Raw genomic sequence first — 25,000 nt, forward strand, 5'->3', positions numbered from 1 at the left:
ATGAAATGCGTATGACACGCGGGGTGTTATCTCGTGTCATACATACGCAGAAACACGATTTGGCGTGCAGTTTGGCGGCAACAATGGTGGCAAGTAACGTTAACAAACTCGCAACCACTAACCCAACCCCTAACCCTTAACCTAACCCTGACCCTAACCATAACCCTAAACCTAACCCCCATAACTTCCACGTAAAGTTATTATGCATGTTAGATTTCTAATGTAAGTAGACGAGGCGAAGTTGCGTATGAACTGCACGAGAAACTGCGTTTCTGCGTATGTATTCCACGAGATAACACCCGTCATACATACGCTCTCCCATGAGATCGGGTTGCACACACACACACACACACACACACACACCCACGTGCCCGGCAGCCAGTACACAGTATTTACACACACACACACACACACACACACACGGCAGCCAGTACACAGTATTTCACACACACACACACACACACACACACACACACACACACACACACACACACACACACACGTACACGGCAGCCAGTACACAGTATTTTACACACACACACACACACACACACACACACACACACACACACACACACACACACACACACACACACACACACACACACACACACACACACACACACGTGCACGGCAGCCAGTACACAGTATTTTACATGCAAAGTCCACACAGAAAGGCCCTTTCACGAGATAGCCCACCTGGGCACCAAAGGCATGGGGAGTACCCCCAGTGCCAATAGCGTCCCAGGCGGGAATCGAACCCAGGACCTTCTTGCTGTGAAGTGAAAGTGCTACGACTGTGCCACCGTTCTAATGTACTGTGTATAGAGAGCCCCAGGACCGAGTCCGGAAATCATCGATGCTAACAGCCCTGGTTCTTCACAGTTTTCGCCTATGGGAGTTTTGAATGGAGTTTTTGGCGCGATGCTTCTAATAATCTCTCTGGGCAACGCTGGCTTAATCAAACGCGAACCAGTGTTTAGTAACATCATCTTCACACATGAAGACCACTTTTATGAGTTTTGAAGCTTTTATGTGCCGTTAAAAGGGTGGCTAGCTAGCAAACGGCTAAATGAGACTACAATGTCGACGCGGATATTGTACGTCATCACGAGTGAACGGAAATTCTTTCTCTTGCAATCAATGCGTGGACGCCTATGCGACACTGTGTGTAGTTCTGGATTAGCTTAGCACAAGCTTTTTACCTCTAGGGCTCGCAGTTACGCTTCAAAACTCATGAAAGTGGTCCTCATGTGTTAAGATTATCCCGCTGAACCTTGGTTCGCGTTTGATTAAACTTGCGTTGCCCACAGACATTATTTGAAGCATCGCGCCAAAAACCCATTCAAAAATCCCATAGACAGAAACAGTGAAGAACCAGGAAGTTCGGGACTTCCGCATTCAGCCTACAAAAATACGTCATCCCTGGGGCTCTCTATAATGGAGCCAATGCTCATCATTTAATAGTGCCACATGAAGCACTGGAGGGGGCCATTTTGTTTGGTTGAATCGAGGCCAATGCGGAAGTACCAAAAACTGCAGTTCCTCGAATGGCCACTTGAGGCTGGCTGCAAAAGCGAGTTATTCCCCATTCATACATGTTAAAATGTCAGAAATTACAGCAGAAATAAACATGTTACAGCCTGGTCCAAAAGACGGTTTTAGTCTATATAGCTAATTTCACCTTTCATGCCAACTGTACGGGGGGTGCATTTTTATATAACTCACCCATAAAGTAAAATAGACGATAAATCAGACTATGTTCTGATGCATGCAGGGCATGATGGTGTGTGTGTGTGTGTGTGTGTGTGTGTGTGCGCACCATGGATGTATTAAAAGAACTGGATAGGGGACGAGCCACGCCCACCCATGCATTCAGACGGAGGCTGCTCACTGGCGCATGAAGCCATCATGGGGGGATTTTCTTCCTGATTTTACTTCCTGACCATGCGGCCCAAGGCGAGGTGCACATGTGTGCCATGACGTATTCCATGACGTCTCCCACCCCTCGCACCCATGGATGTATTAAAAGAAGAAAATACACCTGTATACGGCTCTTAGTGGCTTCTGAAGAAAAAATGCCCCATAAAAAATTATTTGATCATTAAAAGAGTCGTTTTATACTTTGAGTGACACCCGGAAAAAAATCCCCTGGGTTTAACAGCTGCCTGTGTCCCCATGCAAGTGGATGGGAATTTTCCTTTCTGGGCTGCATGGCGTCACGTGACTTGCAATACAGAGCTTGGCCACCATGTTCAAAGGGTTCACAGCCCAGCGCTATTCCTGGGGGCTTGGTGTGCGCGTGCGTGCATGTGTGTGTGTGTGTGTGTGTGTGTGCGTGCGTGTGCGTGTGTGAGGACTGACTGTAGGTGTTTTGTCTCGGGAGGTGTCTTCAGGGAATCCAGCGATGCTCCTGCGGTTGGAGGAGCTCCTGTATGCTCTCTGGTTGCTGGGGGAAGCAGCTGTACGATGGGACAGACCAGACACTGACAGGTCACACGCACACAAAATAAATACACACACAGACACATTGACGCAAATCCAGGGAAATCAGAAATGAATAGGATACAATCTCGAAATACTCATATCCTCTTAGATATTTACAATATAATGAAAGATATGTAGTTATTCAGAATTGCATAAAACTCGATTTCTCTCTCATTCAAAATTCACTATATGAAAAGGCCAGATATACATCATATCTCATAATATTAAAATTCCTTAATTTTCTTTGCAATATATGAAAGAAATATTTTTACAATCTCGCAAGACTCAGTTTCGTTCACAGTAGGATATTTAAGCAATATATCACGAGAGCAAGTGTGTTGTGGTGAATATATCCCCGGCCTCGTGGGATAACAACTGATCAGGGGGATATATTCCACAACACACGCTGCTCGAGTGCTATATTGCTTTTATAAAAGGGTTCCAACTTCCAAGTATAATAATATAATAATAATAACACTATAAGTCCGACTGGCATGGTATTCTGAGAGTCAGTTGAAACACTACTGTAAGGCGGGACCTCTAGCAAGAAGATAGACGTGCGGGTGATTTGATTGGATCGTTCTGGAGACTGAAGTTGACATTGGCCAATCCTGGCGCTTGGCTGAGAGCTTTCTGGAAACCCAGGCAGCTCGAGCGCAGCGTTGCATTCTCAGGGCTTGCCCGACACCAACTAACGTTACGGGGTTAAATTCGGGGTTAAATGCGGAGTTAACAGCCTTTCTTTTGCAAAGAAGACATTAGCCCGCATCTAATCTTGTACAAAACATTATTTTCTGCGAAGTATTAGTAAAGTTATAAGCGAAGATCGATTCACAAGGATCTGACAGCTGTCTCCGCCATTTTTTTTTTCTACGTTGTCATTTGAGGTAAGCCTTATTATTACTCTCTTAGTAAGAGAGTTGCCATGGCAACCAATAACCCATGGCCATGGGTTATTGAACTCGGTTACTGGAATTATACAATGGCTGTGAACCAATCAGATTGCTTGATTTGAGAGAGCCATTTTATAAATGAAGATATACTTAAAATACTTAAAAGTTGCTTTCCAAAATGTGATATCCAAAATTTGAAAAAAAGTGACACCTTTTCTTACTAAATGAATGATAGCCAAGTAAAGCAATTCATGGTACTTGTTTCAAGGGTAGCAGGTAACTTCAGTCCAGACAAAATTATAATATTTATTCAGAATGGATCATTTAGGTTTGTAGGTATTGAGGAAAGTCTGGTTATTATTTTATTATTATAGTGTGGACGGCATGGACAATTTTGGTGTCTATGTTCTCATAATCACTGTTATCTGGGGTCCCAAAAGTAGTCCTGCCACCTATTTTTGGCCCCAGCCCTTAGATTGATCAACACTACTGTGAGGAACTAAAATGTTAGAATAAAACTTGAATACCAGCAAACCCTCTTACCTCTCTCTGGCGAGTGGAGAGCAGCTGAAGAGTTTGAGAGCCGTCTGCTGATTGGCTGATCCGATGAGGGTGGAGTAAGGAAGTCATTCACTGACAAAAAGCACAAATCACAAGTCATTGACACACGCACCCACGCACACACACACACACACACGCACGCACACACGCACACACACACGCACACACACACACACACACACACACACACACACACACACACACACACAGACAGACACACACACACACACACACACACATTCACACACACACACACACACACACACACACACACACCAGACAGCTTGCTCTGGTCCGGTTAGACCCTTGTGACAAAGAAAGTGCGGTTGCCGCTGTGTTGACCGAGGACGTAAAATGTCACGAACACACACATTCAATAAAAACGTCCTGGGGACAAAAAACAACAACAAAAAACACTCATCAACCAACCAACAGAAAACTGCCAGTTGTCACTGAAAATAATCCCGCTGATCAATGGGTCATGCAGGCTGGTGAATTCATTAACCTTGATGATGCAAGAAAGAGGATGTAGCTGCAGAAAATGCAGGGTGAGTCTGCTGTTATCCGCAATCTCCTTCCTGAAATGATTGGGGGGGAAGGGGGGGGAGTGATGCAGAGGTGGCCATTGTAGGCCCATTAAATTGCGAGTAGCCGAACGGCGACGGAGATGGCGGTCAAGCTGGTTGTGTTTGTTCGAGGCTGAGTGGATAAATTTGATTTTCACACCTGTTAACAGACTTTACCTTAATACCGAATCATAAACGGCAATGTAAGGTTGTTTTGAAGTGGAAAATGCAGGAATTGGTGATTTCTGACTTTTACTTTTGACCGGAGAAACTTTTTGGCTGACTCATTCAAGCTAACGCTAGCTAACATTCAAGGAATAGTGTTAGCATTGGCGCGCGCTGTGCTTACAACATTACAACGGAGAACACGTCAAAGTCTGGTGACAAGAAGAGAGATAGAGACGACAAGGTAAACGAGAAAACAAGAATGGCAGATAAGAATCCTTTCTCTGTCTTAAGCAACGACGCTTCCGAGATGGATGTTTCCGCTGCTGCTGATATTCACACTTATGCACGCCCTAAGGCCATGTCCACACGGAGACGAGTTTAGGTGTATCCGCTAAAGTTTTTTGTCATATAGACGTTTCGTCCAGATGGAACCGCGTTCTGGGAGTATACGCTAATTTTTCAAAACGGGTCCCAGAGTGATTAAATCTGAAGACGCCACCCTTGCATTTCCGTGTTTACAACCCATACGCATCTTTCCTGAAACGATGACGCCATAGCCCCACCTCTCTCCAGCAGCAACAATAATCATGGCAGTAGCGTTCGTGCTACAGCAGTGGGAATCTTGCAGCAAAATATAATGCTCCTCTATTTACCACCGTCAGCAACAAGTGGACACGGAGAACAGCGTGTAGCCTACAACATCCTCAGGGCTCCACACAGCTGACTCTTCCCATCCACCCCTCCCCTCCCTTCATCGGATATTTCCCAGAAGGCTTAGCGGCGGCTACGTTTTTACAATAACACAAACAAAATCAGGCTTAACGTGTTAGATAGAAATTATATTTATTTTTAATACAACATGCAATTCTGGAATATTTTAATATTGGACAAAATGAAATGAAATGAAATGTAAACCCTGAATGTAACCAACATACTCTCTTGCCCTATATATAGCCCTCGTAAATACAACGTGAATAGGGAAGTGAGAGGTTTGAGGAACACACAGGTTGCACTGTGATGTCTGTGATATCCGCTCGTGTCCACTCCAACAAGACTTTAGCTTACTTGACGCGACTTTTTCCAATAAAAACACATTTATGCCATGAGTTTATATAATGTATATTTATGTTGCATCATTTAGCCTGTGCTGTGATGTGCAGGAGCGGCCAATACGCTGGGATGTGTTTGCAACATGTCTAAAGATCATGGAAGTGGATGATATCAGGAACGTCACCGATAGTTAACGTTCTATATTGTAGGCTACAGGGAGACCATCAGCCCTGCTGAACAGCTCTGCATTTGCCTGTATACTGTAGGTTTCATCATTTTATTCATCGACATGGCAAACCTCCCCGCAAAGCCAAGGGTTTAAGCTGCTGCTACAGTGAGATACACATTATAGACTGTGTGCCCCTAGAGGTTGTATGCCATTATTGACGAGATTGTCTTTCTCTGTTATTCTACAGCGGTTTCAGTGGTTTCATGTGGATACACACATTTCTTGAAACGTTTCCATGTTTATGGAAAACTTTTCTGAAACGAAAAAAAAAAAGATAGCTTCCGTCTCCGTGTGGACATGGCCTAAGTCTCCTCCGCACAAGAAGATTAAACCTGAGCCATCCCTGGCTGAAATGCAGGACAATATTGTGAGGCTGCTGGTGGATAAAATAAACGAGAGAGCTGACGGTATAGAAAAAAAGGCGGATGGTCTGGAGAAATTGATCAAAGAAAATACAGAAAGTATCAATGCCCTGAAAGAAAACACAGAATTTCTTTCCAAAGAGATCCATGACATGAAAATAGATGTCACAACTGTGAAGACGACAACTGCAGACCACGAGAAACGAGTGTCTGAGCTTGAAGACAAGGTGAATGAGGCTGAGCGATACCAAAGAAGATGGAACCTGCGGTTATATGGTTTAAAGGAGCAAGAAGGAGAGGATGTCAAGCAGCGTGTGGTCGAGATTTGCCGGGCCATCATTCCAGCAGAGGGAGACAATCTTCGCCACCACATTGACATCAGCCACAGGATTGGGAGGAAGAATGGAGACAAGGCTCGTCCAGTGATCACAAGATTCACATCCAGATCAACCAAGGAAGCCGTGTGGAAGAATGCAAAGGGATCCGAATACCTTGCGTCCAGGAAGCTAAGGTTTGCCGAAGACCTGACGGCAAAAGACAAAGAGACGCGCAACAGACTGTGGCCCCAAATAGAGGCAGCACGCAAAGGAGGAAAAAAAGCCTTCTTTGTCGGAGCCAAGGCGATAATTGATGGGAAAGAATTGCGGTCTTCAGGATGACAGCATGGCAGAGTGATACAATGGACTCGATCTTTGCACTAAGCCAACAGTTTTGATCAATTTCAATATGGTCAGGTATAATATATTTGATGATTTTTCATTTGTTAACAGGTGATGATAATCTTTTCTTTACTCAGTTTATCGTTGAGAGTAGAGAGTGACGTTTTTGTAAACTGTCTTTATCAATTTGTTCAGTGAATGTTAGGGGTATCAGAGATTTGTTGAAAAGAAAGGCTACTTTTTTATTTTGTAAGAAATTTAAGGCTGATTTCTATTTTATACAGGAGTCACATGCGTCATTGTCTGATTTTAATTTCTGGAAGAACCAATGGGGAGACAATATTTGGATGTCTTATGGAAGTAATAGGTCTGCAGGTGTTGCCATTATGAGAGGAAACTTTAAGGGTAGAGTTTTGAAGAGTAAATCCAGGGTTCGAGTTATGGGGGGACCTATGGGGTCTTGGACCCCATAGCTAGAGTCTGGGACCCCATAGTCCAGAACACCTGTGGGACCCCCACAAATATAACTTTTTTATTTTTATTTATTTTTTTCCTTTTTTGTGTTCCAAATAACACATTTTTCGATGGAATAATTATTATTATTTATGTTAACTAGATAAATAGGCTAAATAAGAAACATGTTTTCAGTTTTCCCAAAACAACCGTTTGAATTGTTGTGTGAAATAGGCTGCATTTCACCTCCAAGCCACCATGTGCCGCCCATGAGCGCGTGTTCTACTACTACAACCGAGTTGCAGGGAGAAGAAGCCACAACATGCAACCATCACGTGATGTAAACAGCCGCCTGAGCCAACAAGATCTTATTAATCTTTAGTATAGCGTTATCATGCCACTGAAGAAAAGGCTGAAGCTGCCAACGGGGTGTACAAGCCTGGATAGCTTCGGTTTCAGAAAGAAACAAAGAACGGCTTCAGACAAGGGACAACGACCTGTTACAGCTAGGTTGCTACTAGCTAGTAGGTAAGCTAACGTTATGGACACAGCTGAGAGGAGAGAAGACTGAGACGTTTCATTTTGTAAGTATTACGCCTACAGTTGTTTTTGTTCTAACAAGATGCTGCTACTGTATCTGCTGAAATATGCTGCTGTTTGTTGCAATTTGTTTTTCATTCACAAGTTCTTGATTACCTGTGCACAAGGGGTTTGTTCGTAAGGTTAGCCTACTCTGGTAACTTCCGGTCTGTTGTTGCTATGCAACGGTAGCTAGGGGATGGCTGCCCCATTCATCTGTTTTCTTCTTGTTGTTGTTTTTAGATAGCGTTTCTTGCTGAGTGCAGAGAACTGCTCGGAAAGCAAATTGTATTTGCATTATGTATATGTATGTATGAGCATTATGTATTTATTTTTGTAGTTTTTGATTTATAAGTGCAGAGACAGAGTTAAATAAATGTTAATTTAAGTTCAGCAATTTTGTCTCATTTGTAAAATTAAATTGTTGTATTTTATCAGATGCAAGTGTAAGACTGAATAATAACATCATACAACAGTCTAAACCGAATGTTAATTTAAAATTAGATATTCCTCTAAATCTGGCTTCAAACGGCCACAATTTGAGGAAAAAACGGCCCAATTTTTTTTCGGCGGCCCCATAGCTATCTGACTATAACTCGAACCCTGAGTAAATCCCATGGTTTTGGTAGATGGTTACTTTTAGTTGTAGAGTTAAAGGGAATCCTGTTCATTTTGGGAAATATTTATGCCACAAATAATAGTTCCAGAAACAAAAGTATTTTCCAAGAGTTTGAAGAAGAAATTTCTACACTACTGACAACCTTTGCTAATGCAAAATTAATCCTAGGAGGAGACTGGAACTCCATTAAAGATCCACTACTAGATTGTATTCCCCCAAGACCGGCAAGAGTGAATGATACTGCAGACTTTGATGATTTATGTTTAAGCTTGAATTGTTTTGATATATGGAGATATAGAAATCCTGACAAAATACATTTTCCCAAGATATGACTAAACAGTCAAGAATAGATTTCTGGTTAATTTCTAGAGAATTACATGAACTGGTATCGGATGTTCATATTGAGCCTTCTGTTTTCACCGACCATAAACTTATTTACATCTCAGTTAGTCTTAATAATACAATGGAAGGAAGGAAACCCAATAATAGTTATTGGAAATTAAACAATGCCCTTTTAGAAGACAAACAATTTTTGGGAGCTGCTAAATTGATTATTAATGAAAGTTGGAATAAGGCTAAAGTATTAAAATCCTATGGCGGACATTGGGAGTTTATGAAATATAATATCAGAAGTTTGGCGATCCAGAGGGGGAAGGAATTAGCAAAGGCTAAACGAATAAAGGAAGATGATATAACCAGAGAAATAATTACATTGTACGAAAAAGAAAGACTGTATCAACAAGATAAAAATAGGTTGACCAAGTTACATTTAGAATTAGACCAAATTTATGAAAACAAAGCAAGAGGAGCTTTTGTAAGATCGAGAAGGAAATGGCTGGAAGAAGGCGAAAAGAACACAAAATATTTTTTTAATTTGGAAAAAAGGAATGCAGAACTTTCCTCATTAGTTAAGCTCAACATTAATGGCCAAGTTTCTGAAAATCTAAAAGATATCTCTTGCTTTGTTACATCCTTTTATGGGAAATTATATACCAAAAGAAGTGATATTAGTGATGCATCTTTCTTTGCCTCTATAAGGCAGAATGCAAAGTCTATAGATGAGGATTCAAAAAAGATGTGTGAGGAGAATTTAACTTTAACAGAAGTAAAAAATAGTGGGCTCTATTCTCCCACAGGCCATCGGCGCTAATACGGGCCTTAACCGCAAAAAAACGTGCCTTGCGCCTGTTTCAGGAAGATAGCAATAGGCTTTAGGCTGCCAAATGCGCTTTAGGCCGAATGGGCGTGGCGCAGTCCCAAAGTGGGCGTGTCGGCGCTAAATACCAGCCTAGTGATATCTTCGGACCTGGCCTACATTTAGCGCTTTGCGCTTTTGAAAAGCAGGCCTATTCTGTGCCTTCACTGCCTCTTCTCTGTCACCCTTCTCTCTCTCTCTCTCTGAGTTCCCAGCATGCATTGTGTTTCTCCATTTCGCTACTAAATAGCAACCAAATGAGCCAAAATAGATATAAAAGGTAGTTCTAAATTAATGTGTAATGGTAACACAGCCTGCCATTGTCAACATTTCAATATTGGACCAAATAAAACATCGAAATGAAAACACCACCCTATGTGAAACATATATGTCCTCCTGGGCCTATATATACCCCTTGTCGAGTTAACGTGATTTAGAGAAGTAACAGCGAACGCGCTTCAGAACGCGCTTCTACTGGCATCTGCTGTACTGTGATGTCTGCTCCAATAACTTAGCCCCATTTCACATTTAGTTTTACAATAAAAACACATTTATGCAATGACTTTACATAATGTAGGGTATATTTATGTGCATCATCCTTCCTGCAGCAGGCAAGAGAAAATGATATCTTTCTGGACAAACTTTCACCAATCTAATAGGCTATATTTTTCTAGCTGATGCATTTGGAACATTCTTTTCACTTTGATCTTGCTATAGTGTAGCGTATTTACATGCTTGCAGTATTTAAACTGCAGTTAGATTGGTTTGAGAATAATATGGAATAATATCCTATAATGGAGACAGCAGACTGGATGAAGGGAGGGGGGGGGGGGCAGAGCGCCTGGCTTTCGTCAGGTTTTGTGGGACCAGTGGAACTGGAGCTAAAAAGGCAAGCGTGCGATTCGTTTATTGCAGTTATCCAATGAGCATGACGGTGCATAATTTTACGCTTAAAAGGCGTGGTTGTAATGCTTTGGGCTGCATCTAGCGCCAGCACGACGATATCAAGTGCGCCTGTCCACGCCCACTGCTTTGCGCTGCGGCTGGCGCTCGGCCTAGAAATTGCGCCGATGCAACGATAGGGGCCTGTATCTCTAAATTAAAGGATAATAAATCCCCTGGGAACGATGGACTAACGAGTGAGTTCTACAAAGTATTTCAAGATGACTTTGCAGAATTTATGTTATGTGTCTTTAGGGAAGCAATAGAGGTTGGGAAGCTTCCTCCAACATTGGCTCAAGGGCTTATTTCTTTAATACCAAAGCCAGATAAAGATTTATTAATGATTGAAAATTGGAGGCCTATAACTTTAATTAACAATGATGCTAAAGTATTTGCACTGATTTTTGCTCAGAGATTGAAGTTGTGCCTTAATTCAATTATTGATGAGTGTCAATCTGGTTTTATGCGTGGAAGGCACATAAGCAATAATATTCGTCTAGTTTTAGATCTGATTGATTATAGCGAGTTAATTGATGATGATAGCTATATTTTGTTTGTGGATTACTATAAGGCCTTCGACACTGTGGAGCACAGATTTTTATTTGATACTTTAGACTTCTTTGGCTTTGGCAGTTATTTCAAACGTGCAATCCAGACAATATACGAAGGCTGTAATAGTTCAGTTAAATTATCAAATGGAACCACTCCTAGATTTAATATCGGGAGAGGGATTAAACAAGGGGATCCGGCTGCTCCTTTCTTATTTTTACTCGTCATGCAAATGATGGCACTTCACGTTAAAAAAGACCATTTCAAAGGCATTCAAATAGCCGGGAAATAATTAAAATGCTGTCAGTTAGCAGATGATACGTCAATTTTTTTACAGGATGAAAAAGAAGTTAAAAAAGCTATCGATTGCCTTGCTGTATTCTCTTCGGTATCAGGTCTAACTTTAAATATAAAAAAATGTGACCTTTTTGCTTTAAAAAATAAGCCGCATGATTTGGTTGAAATATGTGGTATTCCCATAAAAGATGTAATTTCATACTTGGGTATTAAAATATGTAAAAATCAAGATGAAAGGGTGAATTTGAATTTCCCTCCTTTGATTGAGAAGATCAATAAGAAATTTGGTTCTTGGCTAATGAGAGATTTATCTTTAAATGGCCGTGTATTGTTATCAAAAAGTGAAGGTTTATCACGGTTGGTATATACTGCAATGGTATTGGATGTCCCACAGGCAATAGTTAAACAGATTGACACAAGACTCTTTAAAGGCCGGCTTTACCGTGGGGAATATGAATATATATTAATTCTTAAAAAATCTTAAATTTCGAATCCGTTGAAATTTTTGAAATTGCTTGTTCACAGCCAGAGAAAAAAAAAAATGAAAAAAAAAAAAAAAAAAAAAAAAATGGGCCAGGTGACGCGTTTCGACGCGAAACGCGTCACCTGGCCCAATTTTTTTTTTTTTTTTTTTTCATTTATTTTTTTCTCTGGCTGTGAACAAGCAATTTCAAAAATTTCAACGGATTCGAAATTTAAGATTTTTTAAGAATTAATATATATTCATATTCCCCACGGTAAAGCCGGCCTTTAATTTTGTTTGGAGGAATAAACCCCACTATTTAAAAAAGAGTGTGATTTGTAATACATATTGTGAAGGGGGTCTCAATGTGTTAGATTTTGGTACTTCAAATACTACGTTCAAGGTCAAGTGGATACAAAATTATATGAAAGGAAAAGATAAACTGTGGTACATTTTTCCAGAACTTATTTTTGAAAAATTAGGTGGTATTGAATTCCTCCTGCATTGTAATTTTGACATCAATAAGATCCCTGTCACATTGTCAAACTACCATAAACAAGTATTATTATCCTGGTTACTTATGTATAAACACAATTTTTCACCCCATAGATGTTTAATTTGGAATAATAAATATATTAGATTCAAAAATAAAACACTGTATATTGATGAATGGGTTAAAAATGACATTTTGTTGGTGGCACAATTACTAAATGAAGATGGACTTCTATTTACTTATGCAGAATTCCTCAGAAAATACGGAGTTCCAGTTACGCCCAAAGAGTTTGCTGTTGTCTTTGACGCAATACCTGCCGGTCTTTTGAGGTTACTACAAGGAAGTATGATGCTTGATTTGAATCCACAAGTTAATGGTAACCTTATGGTAGATGGTATATGTTTCACAGACAAAAAATGTACTAATAATTTCATTAGGAAATTATGTCAGGAGTCCACAACACCTACTGCCAAGTTTTTCTGGAATTCTAGATTTGAGAATATTGATTGGAAGGCAGTTTGGAATATCAATAAGAAGTATTGTGTTACCAACAAGATTAGAGAAGTTTCTTTTAAAATTTTACATTTGATTTATCCTGTTAGCCAGGTACTTTCAAGGTTCAGGATTGATATTGATGGAATATGTGTGTTTTGTAATCTTGAAATTGAGACCATATGTCATTTATTTTTTGATTGTTTATGTGCAAAATTATTTTGGATAGAGATAGAGCGTTTCTTCAAGGAGCTGACTGGTCCAACTGTTCACTTAGAAAAAAGAGACATTATATTTTTTTATGAAAAGAGTGATATTGATTGTAAAAGATTATTTATTTTGAACCTTTTTATTTTATATGGGAAATACTATTTACATAAGTGCAAGTGGGCTACCAAGAAACCGCACATCCAACAGTTCAAAGTTGAATTTGGACATTACATAAAAACTTTATGTGATCTCAAGAACAGTAAAGCCTTAAGAACTGTGAATATTTGTAAAGATTTAAATATTTTTGTTAATGCCTGAGTTTATTCTAACATGATACCCCTGTTTGTTTGTTTTTTTTGTTTTTTTTATTTATTTTGTTTCTATCGAAGTAGCATACTCTGTATTGATGGTTAATGTATGCTTGTTGACTGTATGCTTTGGAATGAATCAATAAAAAAAAAAAATTGCGAGTAGCCATGTTTGATCCTGCGCCTGGGCTGATTGCTCTGGCTATGTTGGCTCAAAAAGGGAAAAGCTGCCAGTCGGGGTATCAAAAAAGGGTATTTTAATTCAACATGGTGCAAAATACATTGTGAAAAATAAATACAAAGAAAAATGTAAGCGATTGTTTCACCCCACCGTAATTTTTTCAAATTTAAGTCAAATTTAATGTTTGTTTTTTTACCCACGGCGCTGGGCCAGCAGGCCCTGCCGTGGTCAGAAGATGGAAAACTCAGGACACTCACTCACTCACTCATGGACATTTAGTGAGGCTAGGGAATAGGGCCTGTAGCTAGGGATAGGAAGGTGGCAGAGAGTCAGGATTTGAGGGGTGGGTAGGGGGAGTGGCTAGTGGGATGTGGGTGGTACTGTAGGGGTGGGTAGGGGGAGTGGCTAGTGGGATGTGGGTGGTACTGTAGGGGTGGGTAGGGGGAGTGGCTAGTGGGATGTGGGTGGTACTGTAGGAGCGTGCGTGCTGCCATGAAGCTGAATGGCCACACCACTGCGCCGTGGGCTTAAAACTTTGTGCTTGTTTACAATCTCAGCATGCTTTTTTGCAGCTGGAGGCCCTAAACTGGCTTTAGTGCAGCTCCCTTTTCCCCCTTGTGATGGTTAAGCTTATCCTGCATCTATCCTGTATCACTATTGTAACGTTAGGCAATTCTTCACCCTCAACACACAAATTGGAATAAAATTGACAAAAATGATCTAGTTTATGACTAGCATTACTGTAGGACCCGAAGTGGGGAGGCAGCCTCTGTCAAAATGTTGCCTGCATAGAGCCTATTCCTTATTATGACAGAAGCAAAAGTTGTTGTTTTCCTCAGAAATCTCTCTTGGGGATGGAGCAGCAGATCTGTAATGTTGGCCAGGAATGATTGGATGGATGGTGTGTGTGTGTGTGTGTGTGTGTGTGTGTGTGTGTGTGTGTGTGTGTGTGTGTGTGTGTGTGTGTGTGTGTGTGTTATCTGCTTGCTGCCTGTGCATAGGTGCGGTCTAATACGTTTGATAGCTGCAGGGGGAATGTCTGATATGATGTATAGTGTGTGTGTGTGTGTGTGTGTGTGTGTGTGTGTGTGTGTGTGTGTGTGTGTGTGTGTGTGTGTGTGCGTGTGCGTGCGTGCGCTGTGTTGTTGAGGGGGTTGGGGGCAGGTGGAGGGGGGCCAGACTGGGCCCCCCGCTGAGAGAGATATGGATGCATCACTAAACACGGCCACGGGCCAGGCAGACAGGAAGTGGAGCAGTCCTTTGTTGTGATAGTGGTGGGGTGGAGAGGGGGGTGTAGGGGGGCAGCTGGGGCATCCAAACCAGACAGACACCCATACTGAGCCTGGGCCTTTACATGACCACATTGTGAAGCAGACACTGAAAATGGGAACAATCCAACCAATGTGAGATATTCCTGTGTCGATGCTTCCATCCAAACAAAGAGAACAAAAATTGGGAAGATGCATCATAGAACTGTTGATAAGCATGTGATTCAATATGAGAATACACAAGGAACGATAGCAATAGTACCCCCTCTCTTTTACACACACACGCACGCACGCACGCGCGTGCGCGCGCACACACACACACACACACACACAAACACACACACACACACACACTTGCACGCAGTCACACACTTACCTTTGACTGTAAATAGTAACTTGCAATTCTTGCCATTAAATGATTAAATCATTTTGTTACTGGTTACTTTGAAATTTAGAAAATTGTTACATTTACTGTATTTTTGGTTTCATATTATTTAGTTTTGGCTGGTAGAAATTAAAAATAATGCAGAAAAAAGTCAGAAGAGACATGCTGTTAATCTGAGTCTTGACTCATCAGAGCAACAGCCTTGCATTAAAATGTAAAAGTGGGTGATGCAAAAATACTTTTATTAAAGCAACCCAGTCGCCAGAATTAAACTTAAACGTTGGCATTTCATGATTCTGCAAACCTACAATCTCAATGTAAATTTGAAACAAAACAGCAGTTTATTTTGAAAACCTTTCCAATGTTAAACGCAAATGAACTTTGGTTATGTAAAACAACTTGGTTAGCCTACAAAATAACCCTTCAGCTGGAGGCAGAACTCGCCATCTTCGGCTGCTCGGAGTCCTCTCTGAACTTCCCTAGAGCTGTGCAGCAGTCTCTGACGCAGGGGACAACTGTTGCCAAGAAACTCATCCTGAAGGAATGGAAATCCCCCTCTTCACCTTCTTTTCAAATGTCGTTGACGGACATGACCTCGGTTATACGGATGGAGAGACTTAGGTTGCTGAGGACCAACTCACTCAAAAAATTCTCATCATCTGAGACCCGTTCCTGGCCTATCTTGATGAGGTGAGGGGTGACAGGTGACTCGCCCGGCTAGTTTCTCATGGACCCCTTGCGTGGGATCCCTTGGACAATATCTCTTAAAAGTACATAACCAACTTAATATTGTAATGTTGAATGTTGATCATGTTTTTGTTTTTGTTTCTGTGTCCGAGCCTGTTCGTGTGTTTTGTTTGTGTACTGTTCAGAATATTTTTAAATAAAATATTGGAAAAAAAAAGGTTAGGATTATGGTTTGGGTTACATGTAGGCTTAAATAACTAAAATGTTAAATGTGACTTACGGTTGAAATGTAGACTTTAAACACGCTGGGACCATTGAGTTATAATATGAATGGAGGGAGTGTCCCTATCTCCTCCCTGTATGTTCTTTTGAAGCCAAAATCCGGCCAGATCACTGAACCAGAGTCTGCGCAGTAGTGCCCTTGATTGAGAACCTGCGAGAGCTCCACGCCCCTCTGAACTTTCTTATGTAGAGCTGCTGTTTCTAGAATGCGCACAGTGCGTTGTGTATTTATATACAGTCTAGCTCTGTAAATATTACACTTTAAGTTGTAATATTTTTTGTCTCGCCAAAAGTAACCAGGAAGATTCCCACTATGAGATCAGTTTATCAAAATGACGCCTGTACGAAAATCTGATTTTGGTTGTCGGAGATTTTAGACCTCCGGTCTGCTGCTGAATGCTGCTGTGCTCTCAGCACTCTCAGCGTGGGCCGGAAGTGGAGGCAGGCCGCCTCACTCAAGACAACAGCCTCACTGGGGGATTGCTGTGTTGACTAAAGCTAGCCTAATGTTTTCGTGGCATTTTGATTAACTTTATGATTTAATTCCTTTTGGAGCAAATGTTGGTGTTACAAATCTAACCTTGACGCTTTACGCAACGTTGTTTGCTGGTGTTGTGGGTACTGCAGCCTGTAACGTTCTCCGTTGTCGGAGAGTTGTATCAGCCAGACAAGTCAGACCTCCGGGCTGCTCTCAGCCCGCAAGAGGAGCCAGGGCTGCTTGGCTCAGCCTCTCACTGGGGGAAATTCTCGGATGAACAGCTCTGTGTTGATTAGCCTAATGTTTCCGTGGCATTTTGATTAACTTTATGATTACATTTCTTTTGGCGCAAATGTTGGTTTAACATATCTAACCGTGAGGCTACGTTGTTGTAGCTACCCCCCCGGTACAGTGTGGGCAGCCCAACCTAACGTTAGCGTGCGTGAGCCAGGCTGCCTGGTCTATTGCCTGGTATTTCGTTACTAAGAGAGGAGCTTGTGAAGAAGAAGAACATCCCCACAGTCAAAGCATTTCCCCCAGATATGCATATAAAAACGTTTGTTGCTTTAATAGCCTACAAAAAATAAAATGTCTGTTTGTATGTCATGCTAACCCGTTAGCGATGAGCTAATGGTGGTTGTGTACTACTAGGCCGCCCTCATCTCATCTTATACCCGGGACGGGAGTTAACGTTATAAAACACATTTCCTGTCAGTTGGACAACCTGGTCAGTTCTGAAAATATGTGTCTATTATTGTGTTATTCCAGCTATCGTTATCGGTTGTTAAGTTATAGTAATATGAAAAACAGCCGACTAGCGCAAGCAGCTAATGCTAGCTTGCAGCTGAGACTGGCTGCCACAGCTGTCAATCATCCATTTTTATCCCTTTTTATATGTCAAATAACTACCGGTACTTAAAAACAAACTGATCAGAAAAATGACCACTTGCACAGGCATTAGCATGATAATGACTATCTAAAATGATACAAACCACCTTTGGAAAAAAATTATCTGACGTATACTGTGATTATTTCGGTTGTGATTTTCCCATCCACTAACATGGGGAGGCGGGCCTTGTGACCTAATACTGGATTCAGCCGTCAGGGCGGCGATCTAACATGCAGCGGCTTCACTAAACGGGAGGTGAAGTGGCGTCCATCTTATATAGGTCGATGGCTGGGACGCAAACACAGCTCGCATGAAAGGCGAGTGTTTTTACGCCCTCCATCCACCCTGACAACAACACCCTTACTGTCCTCCAGGCTATTTCAATAGCAGCTCTATGATGTTGATGTATGTACCAGTATCTAGAAACGTGATATGCAACACATTTGTGGTTTGGTTCAGAAACGTGATATTCTATGTATCTGTGAATTGCTGAAACGTAACATGCCAAAGTTTTATTCTGGCGACCAGGCTGAATAAAGAACAACTTAATAACATAACTTGTTCGTTTTTTTTTAAGTTAAGTAACAAAGCAAATGTACTAATTACTTTCAAAAGTAAGGTTCCCCAACACCACATACAGCACAGTGATAAAGCAGGCCACTGGAGTCACCACACAGTACACACACTTAACACACACGGTCCAGGATGATGTTACAGCCAGTGTGAAACTACAAGGACACACACACACACACATGCAGACAGGGGGGCGACTGCGGGTGACACAGAATTTTTTGGGTGGGGGGGCAGTATGGGCGTGGCACACAGAGAGTCAGGTGGTCTATACCGTTCCGGGATTGGCTGGCACTGGAAGCAGCAGGAAGCTCATTGGGCTGAGCTGAGCCAATGGCATGGCAAGGCGGGGTCTTAGGGTTACCTGGGCGGCAGGTGAAGCAGAGCAAAGCGTTACACTCACCCACACACACACCCACCCACACCCACACCCACACACACAATCACACAGTCACACACACACGCGCGCACACACACACACACACACACACACACACACACACACACACACACACACACACACACACACACACACACACACACACAGACACACACACACACGTGTTACTAGCACACCAATCTGGGCACCCAGAGACGACTAATTAGACTCTGAGACAGACGGCCGATATTTTGGGTTTTCCGGTGTTGAGAGGACGTCACTCTAGTCTGAGCCAAGACTTACGCTTCTGTCCTTTACAGTCCCACAACGTCTCATAAGCACTAGTTATCTGTTTATAGAGATTAGCCCAAATGTCTCATAAGCACTTATCTGTTTATAGAGATTAGCCCAAATGTCTGGACCTAAAACACCTACAAAAAGCATTGATCGATCAACAACTCCAACTCTACTCTCATGTTAATCAGACTGTGAACAATGACCGTGAACACAGAAATATCAGCCGTCTGTCGCAGGATCTAATGCTACATTCCATTTAAACTGGGAGTTTGGGATTTCACGGTTGAGTGACGTTACACCCGAGTTGTCAGCATTCCATTTAAACAATCTGGAAACCAGCCAGGGTTACCAGTCAGGCTAGCTAGCCATTGTTAGCAATAACAGTTGATAACGCATTTTGCGGTATTTTGCGCACATATATACAAACACTGTAGCAACATGTCCACACAGATACACACAGTGCTATGTGTACAGCTGATTTAATGAGACACAAAAAAGACAGAAGTGCTAATAAACAGTATTTACTACGATTTTAACTACTGTTGATGCGCGGAGCAGCCATCTTGGATTTTTTATGTTGGGGCTGGTGAGGCTCCCCCGAGTTCGGCAGAGAGAATCCCCGGACAGGTGACGTCACAATGGGAGTTCATGACCTTTGAACCGTGAAATCCCCAGCTCCCAGTTTAAATGGAATGCAGCATTATTAGTAATCAGACTGATAGATGCAGATTGCTAGCAGCCTACAGTAGCACACAGCAGCCATAACTTTCACACACAAAAACCATGACCAAAAAAGTGTAAAGAAAACGAAGATCCATGCTGGATCAAACGTCCGGCACGTTAATCAACATGACCGTTTCAGCTATGATGCCTTTGCAACACACCGGCGGAAATATGCAGCACGCATACGCATACGCACACGCACACATGCACCTACATACACGCACACACCCCACACACACACACACACACACACACACACACACACACACACACACACACAACACAGTGAAGGCGACTCTCTGCTGTCCTCTAATCCAATGAAGCGCTGTAAGATGAGATGCTCCTATATTTCTGCTGCAGTGAGCCACAGCAGATCCTAGACCAGCCTCTGTGCCAGGCAGCCGGGCAGATACACACACGAACGAACGCACGCACGCACGCACACACACACACACACACACACACACACACACACACACACACACACACACACACACACACACAGCAATGCCGGCTGGACCCTGGTCAGTGCCGGGACAGGCGAAGCAGAGCTGTGCTGTGTGAATAATTGATGGCGTTATGAATGCACCACAGAGTGAAAGCTAGGGATGTACCATGACATCACCACAGAGTCAAAGCTAGGGATGCACCATGACATCACCACAGAGTCAAAGCTAGATGCCCCATGACATCACCACAGAGTCAAAGCTAGGGATGCACCATGACATCACCACAGAGTGAAAGCTAGGGATGCACCATGACATCAGCACAGAGTGAAAGCTAGATGCACCATGACATCACCACAGAGTCAAAGCTAGGGATGTTCCATGACATCAGCACAGAGTCAAAGCTAGGGAAGCACTATGACATCAGCACAGAGTGAAAGCTAGGGATGTACCATGACATCACCACAGAGTCAAAGCTAGGGATGCACCATGACATCACCACAGATTCAAAGCTAGGGATGCACCATGACATCACCACAGAGTCAAAGCTAGGGATGCACCATGACATCACCACAGGGGCGTGGCTATGGGGGGGCCTAGCTGGGCCTAGGCCAACTCACTTCTTCAAGAGACTTCAAGAGACTTTAAAAGCTCTTGTTATCTCACCCTAATATCCCCTGGCCCCTCCCCCTAATAAAAAAGTGTCTGGTAGGGAGGGATATAAAATGGCATCATGTGAACATGTGCATTTGACTTTAGTATTGTCAATTATATCAATTATGGAATTAATTGTGTGGCCTACCCACTTTTATTCAGGCCCACCTGAAATTTCATTTCTGGCTACGCCCCTGCATCACCACAGAGTCAAAGCTAGTGATGCACCATGACATGAGCACGTCATCGATATCAGCTGATAAAGACCCATCGGCCCAAAACAAACATTTCTGCCAATATGAGGCCAATAAAATGATGCTTTAATTATGCCCAAGTGCTCCATGTTTGATGTAGTTTTCTTATTTTGCCCAGTGAATGTGTACATTTTGAAAAGCATTGTATTTATGTCTGCATCTGCCAGTGGGCCATCACGCTGAGAGTAGGCATAATAATAATAATGTGATAATTCCACTACAGGAGAGCGTTCTCTGAAACTAGGTGGGGAAAAATGTGCGCATATATCGGTCCCGGAAATCGGCCAAAAGAGTTGGAATATATACTAGAGTTCTCGCGCGCACTGGATCTCTACGGAGGAGACTCTCTCTCCCTTTGTCCACTTTTAGTCTTTTTCTTTCCCATCTCCATCCACCTCCTGTTAGGATGATGTCATCATTCCTACTGTGATGTCATAGTTCACTCACTGATGATGTCATAACACAAGGTGATGTCATATTCGGGACCTATAAAGGTTCGGTTCTGCAGGTCCTCTGGAGTTGTTCATTGACTAGATTCATCTCGCGACGACCTTCTGCAACAGTTCCCATCTTTCGAACCTTGCCGACTCAGCTATCAAGTGCTTCAGCGTTCCTAGTTATCGAGACTTCAGTTACCAAGTGTGTCTTGGGCATTTAGTATCCGCACATAAATCCACCAGTCCACCCGATCTACTATGAATCACCTCATTCAATGGAAAGGAATGATCTACTATGAATCACCTCATTCAATGGAAAGGAATGATCTACTATGAATCACCTCATTCAATGGAAAGGAATGATCTACTATGAATCACCTCATTCAATGGAAAGGAATTGCTTCAAAATGTCCCCATTCGATGGGGTGGAGTTGTACAATCTCTACAACCCAGTTTCTCTGGGTTGTAGAGATTACTTGCAAAACCCCATTCAATGGATAAACCCGGGGTCTCCGAGGCCTGGGTGGGCCGCAGGACCCTGTGGAGGTCCTGCGGTCGCTTCGGGGGGTCTGCGGGCCGAACGGAGGGTCTGGGGGCCGAACGGAGGGTTCGAGACCCTCGGGGTCGTCTCCGGAGACCCCTCCAAGCCTCTCCCATGCCTAATCCTAACCCAGACCCTAACCTCTCCCACCCCCTAACCCTAACCTCTCCCACCCCCATGCCTAAACCTAACCTCTCCCACCCCCATGCCTAAACCTAACCTCTCCCACCCCTAACCCTAAACCTAACCTCTCCCACCCCCCATGCCTAAACCTAACCTCTCCCACCCCTAACCCTAAACCTAACCTCTCCCACCCCCCATGCCTAAACCTAACCTCTCCCACCCCCATGCCTAAACCTAACCTCTCCCACCCCTAACCCTAAACCTAACCTCTCCCACCCCCCATGCCTAAACCTAACCTCTCCCACCCCCCATGCCTAAACCTAACCTCTCCCACCCCCCATGCCTAAACCTAACCTCTCCCACCCCTAAACCTAACCTCTCCCACCCCCCACAGGGGTCCAAGCAGACCCTCCCCATGCCTGCATTAAATGAGGTTTTGCAAGTAATCTGTACAACCCCCGAATCCTACCCATTAAATGGGGTTTTGCAAGTAATCTCTACAACCCCAGGGAAACTGGGTTGTAGAGATTGTACAACTCCACCCCATCGAATGGGGACATTTTGAAGCAATTCCTTTCCATTGAATGAGGTGATTCATAGTAGAACGGGTGCACCAGTCTCACAGCGACCCTAACACCTCCCTCTTTTCCTCTCCTCCCCTTCCGCTCCTTCTCTGAGTGATATCACTGATATTACTCAGGCCCACCTCCAGTACTTATAGTCCAGGCAAAGTAGCGTTTTACGACAAACTAATTGTAAAAGAATTTTTTGCAGCTTAGATCATTTCTATGAAGTGTCCAGAACAACATACTAAAAGTCCTAAGAAATCCTAGTTGAGGAAATATGTTTAATTCTCATCAATCCAAGATGTGTGCCAGTAAGGCCAGACAACAATACACCCCAATGGGGCTATTTTTTTCCTTTACTCCTATCAAAATAAAACTTTATACAATGAAAGTATCCATGAAAAGTAACATTTTTTGTATTACAAGTTTCTTTGAAAATGAATTTGAATATGCAAATGAGCATACTAATCGAATATAGGCTACCCAAAATATACCCGCATAGGAGTAAAGGAAAAAATGAAGCCTATCACAATCAAACCTCACACAGTGAAAGTATACATGAAAAGGAACTTTTTTGTTTTACAAGTTTCTTGGAAAAATCTATTTTAAATCTGCAAATGAGCTCAACACTAGGCCTAATTGACTTGTCCAATAAGCCATAAAGTCACAAGTAAAACAGGGGCCAAATAACTAACACATTCATGTCTATTCAGTAAGTTAACCTATGCATAAACAAGATAAATTTGAAGTCACTTGCCACACTTACCTGGGTCACTTGCCACAAAAAGACTTATATTGACCTTAAGAATTGATTGCACAATCTTGCCTCCAGTTGCTTTCTAAATTATTATTTTTTATTTGCGAACAAGCCTAACCTATTGACATGACAGAAAGTCAGAATAGCCATCTTAGTCATTAGTAACGTGGTGAGATTACATTTTGGGCTGGTAGATTTACAAATAATTGGTATTGTTGGTAAGATTACGAGATAACAGGCAGAAGTCATTCTTACCAACTAAACGATTCACTCTCACACAGAAGACAGATGAAAAACCAGACATTCCAGCTCTTTAAATAATTTTGCCAGACACCAAAACTGCTTCTGTTTTTGTAGTAAGCAAGTATTTCAGACCAGGCGGGCCACACATCAGACTTCCACCGTTTGTAAAGTAGCTTTGCAGTGTTATGAGAAGCTAGCAACAGCAATATCTAGGCTAGAAACCCAATCGGAACATTTTAAGTTACCAACTCCTTTCTTTTTTTATTCCCCCCCCCCCCGATTTTTTTATCCCATTTTATCCCCCATTAGTGCTCACTTGATTTCTCAATCCTGGTTGCTACTCCATCCTCTGCCGATCTGGGGAGAGCCGAGACTGGCTCCATGCTTCCTCCGAGACATGGGCAGTCAGCCAGCCACTTCTTTTCACCTGCCAGAGGAAGCTTCACTGGTAGGACATAGCACGTGGGAGGTTCACGCTATTCCAACCAGTTCCCCTCCCTCTGAACAGGCGCCCTTAACGACCAGAGGAGGAACCACATTAGCAACCAGGATATTGCATGTTTTTGTGAAGGGGGTTCCTATATGAAGGAAACCCCCGGGAGGCACGGGGAGAACATGCAAACTCCACACAGAAAGGCCCTTTTGACGACCCCACCCGGGCGGTGGGCACTCGAGGACATGCGGACGGGCACGCATTCCTTCAGTGTTCACATCGTCCCAGGTGGGAATCGAACCCACGACCTTCGAGCTGTGTGGCGATAGTGCTTACCACTGCACCACCGTACCTCCCACCAACTCCTTTCTAACTAGACATTTCTATCTGGTTAGGCTTGTTCGCAAATAAAAAATAATAATTTAGAAAGCAACTGGAGGCAAGATTGTGCAATCAGTTCTTAAGGTCAATATAAGTATTTTTGTGGCAAGTGACCCAGGTAAGTGTGGCAAGTGACTTCAAATTTATCTTGTTTATGCCTAGGTTAACTTACTGAATAGACATGAATGTGTTAATTATTTGGCCCCTGTTTTACTTGTGACTTTATGGCTTATTGGACAAGTCAATTAGGCCTAGTGTTGAGTTCATTTGCATATTTAAAATAGATTTTTCCAAGAAACTTGTAAAACAAAAAAGTTCCTTTTCATGTATACTTTCACTGTGTGAGGTTTGATTGTGATAGGCTTCATTTTTTCCTTTACTCCTATGCGGGTATATTTTGGGTAGCCTATATTTGATTAGTATGCTCATTTGCATATTCAAATTCATTTTC

The 25,000-nt window shown here is 42.6% G+C and overlaps 1 protein-coding gene across 1 annotated transcript in view; it reads right to left on the reverse strand.

Annotated features, from left to right (window-relative positions):
• The window catches only part of map7d2b (MAP7 domain containing 2b), a gene marked incomplete at its 3' end in the record, with an annotated part of 86,970 nt that overhangs the window by 26,910 nt on the left and 35,060 nt on the right, over nt 1-25,000 (reverse strand). The window contains exons 5-7 of the mRNA XM_083632003.1: nt 18,590-18,679; nt 3,924-4,013; nt 2,365-2,462 (exon numbers count right to left, since the gene is read on the reverse strand). Of these exons, the coding sequence (XP_083488129.1) occupies nt 2,365-2,462; nt 3,924-4,013; nt 18,590-18,679 (278 nt within the window). The remainder of the gene's footprint in view (nt 1-2,364; nt 2,463-3,923; nt 4,014-18,589; nt 18,680-25,000) is intronic.

The sequence above is a fragment of the Poromitra crassiceps genome (genome assembly GCF_964638095.1).
Source record: "Poromitra crassiceps genome assembly, chromosome: 2".
Taxonomy (NCBI): domain Eukaryota; kingdom Metazoa; phylum Chordata; class Actinopteri; order Beryciformes; family Melamphaidae; genus Poromitra; species Poromitra crassiceps.